Source organism: Panicum virgatum, chromosome 6N (assembly GCF_016808335.1).
Source record: "Panicum virgatum strain AP13 chromosome 6N, P.virgatum_v5, whole genome shotgun sequence".
NCBI classification, from domain to species: domain Eukaryota; kingdom Viridiplantae; phylum Streptophyta; class Magnoliopsida; order Poales; family Poaceae; genus Panicum; species Panicum virgatum.
Genome location: NC_053150.1, coordinates 6,678,818 through 6,680,976, shown reverse-complemented (window position 1 = coordinate 6,680,976; position 2,159 = coordinate 6,678,818). Strand labels below are relative to the sequence as shown.

Here is a 2,159-nt window from a genome sequence, read left to right as displayed (position 1 = left end):
TCATCGATCACCTCCTCGATGAAACCAACAACTTGATCGCAAATGCCACCAAAAACCTCGGTGATCATTCGTGACGTGCATAAAACCCCACCCGCGCGCGCTCGTCACCTGATCACTGCCACACGCCGGCCGGCGGCCCCTAGCTAGCTAGCTACCTCGATCGTCGCTACCTAGCTTCCTCCCGTCACCATGGCCGCCCTCGTCCTCTTCTCCCTCGTGCTGCTCCGCCTATTCGCCGCCGTGCAAGCAGGCGCCGCGCAAGATGACGGGGCGAGCTTCACGGCGTGCCTGGCGGCGGCCGGCGTGCGGAACGTGACGACGCGCGGGTCCCCCGGGTACGGCGCCGCGCTGCGCGTCCCCATCATGAACCTCCGCTTCGCGGGCGCCGGCGCGCCCCAGCCCGCCGCCGTCGTCGTCCCGGCGTCGCTCGAGGAGCTCCGCGCCGCCGTGCGGTGCGCGCGGGCGGCGGCGCTCGTGGTGCGCCTCCGCAGCGGGGGCCACAGCTACGAGGGCCTCTCCTACACCACGGAGGACCGGAGCGCGTTCGCGGTCGTCGACCTCGCCGCGCTCGACCGCGTCCGCGTCCGCGTCGGCGGCGCCACGGCGTGGGTGGAGGCCGGCGCGACGCTCGGCCAGGTGTACCACGCCGTCGCCGCGGCGAGCCCGGCGCTCGCGTTCTCGGCGGGGTCGTGCCCGACGGTCGGCTCCGGGGGCCACATCGCCGGCGGCGGGTTCGGCCTGCTGTCCCGCAGGCACGGGCTCGCGGGCGACAACGTGGTGGACGCTGTGCTGGTCGACGCCGAGGGGCGCGTCCTGGACCGCTCCGGCATGGGCGAGGACGTGTTCTGGGCCATCCGCGGCGGCGGCGGAGGCGCCTGGGGCGCCGTCTACGCGTGGCGCGTCCAGCTCCGGCCCGTGCCCGAGCACGTCACCGCGTTCGTCGTCAACCGCCCGGGCACCGCCGCGTCGGTGGCCCGGCTCGTCTCCACGTGGCAGCACGTCGCGCCGTGGCTGCCCGACGAGTTCTACATCTCGGCGTTCGTCGGCGCCGGCTTGCCGGAGTCCAACGGGACCGGCATCTCCGTCACCTTCAAAGGGTTCTACCTCGGGCCCGCCGACGAAGCGCTGCAGATACTGACGGCAAGGTTCCCCGAGATCGGGCTATCGGATCTGAACCCGAGAGAGATGAGCTGGATCGAATCCGTGGTGTTCTTCTCGGGTCTGCCCGAAGGGAGCTCGGTGTCGGATCTCACCGACCGGGTGCTCCACAAGAAGAACTACTTCAAGGCCAAGTCGGACTACGCGCGCCGTCCGATGGCCTTGGATCAACTGATCAGAGCCGTCGACCTCCTGTCCGAGCAGCCCAGGGCATACGTCATCTTGGACCCGTATGGTGGGGCCATGGATCGGATCGATCCCGCCGATCTACCATTCCCGCATCGCAAAGGTAACATCCATGGCATCCAGTACCTCATCGAATGGGCAGCTGATGAAGATGGCCACAGAGACGAGTTCATGGATTGGCTGCGCCGGTTCTACGACTTCATGGGAGCGTATGTGGCCAAGAACCCACGAGCCGCGTACATAAACTACATGGATCTTGATCTTGGCACCAACAACTGGTCCGATGACCGTCAACTCGACAACAAGATCCCCAACCCGGAAGTCGAAGCGGCGCGGGCATGGGGTGAGAGGTACTTCTTGGGGAACTACGACCGGCTCGTTCGCGCGAAGACGACGATCGATCCCGACAACGTATTCCGCAACGCGCAAAGTATCCCGCCACTAAGGGTCCCAGGAGTGACTAGGAGCAGTCCACGTGGCATCTCGCCCGAGGTCATTTCCAATGGGAGCACATACGACAGCTAGAGAAAATCATACATATAGATACATATAAAGATACAAACAAATGTATATGTACGTGCCGTTCGTGTTTTCAATTATGGCCTGTTGTTCTCTCTTTCACGGTGCCGTCCGAGAAAGTTGCATTTCTTTTTGTCGGAGAAAGGTGTCGGAGAAAGGTGGTTTGGATTGGAAATGGAGACGTAGAGTGTGTTTAGTTCGCGAAAAGTTTGCGAAAAAGTTGCTATAGCACATTTCGGCTTTATTTGGTAACTATTGTCTAATTATGGAGTAATTAATCTCAAAAAATTCGTCTC

The 2,159-nt window shown here is 63.0% G+C and overlaps 1 protein-coding gene across 1 annotated transcript; it reads left to right on the top strand.

Annotated features, from left to right (window-relative positions):
• LOC120677466 (reticuline oxidase-like) lies at positions 1-1,959 on the top strand. The gene has a single exon (XM_039958619.1). It carries the CDS (start codon positions 190-192, stop codon positions 1,867-1,869), a length of 1,680 nt encoding a protein of 559 aa, XP_039814553.1. The 5' UTR covers positions 1-189; the 3' UTR covers positions 1,870-1,959.
• Positions 1,960-2,159: the final 200 nt, after the last annotated feature.

What these genes read in the sequence shown, in the direction of transcription:
- LOC120677466 (XM_039958619.1), top strand. Translation starts at nt 190, where the DNA reads ATGGCCGCCCTCGTCCTCTTCTCCCTCGTGCTGCTCCGCCTATTCGCC.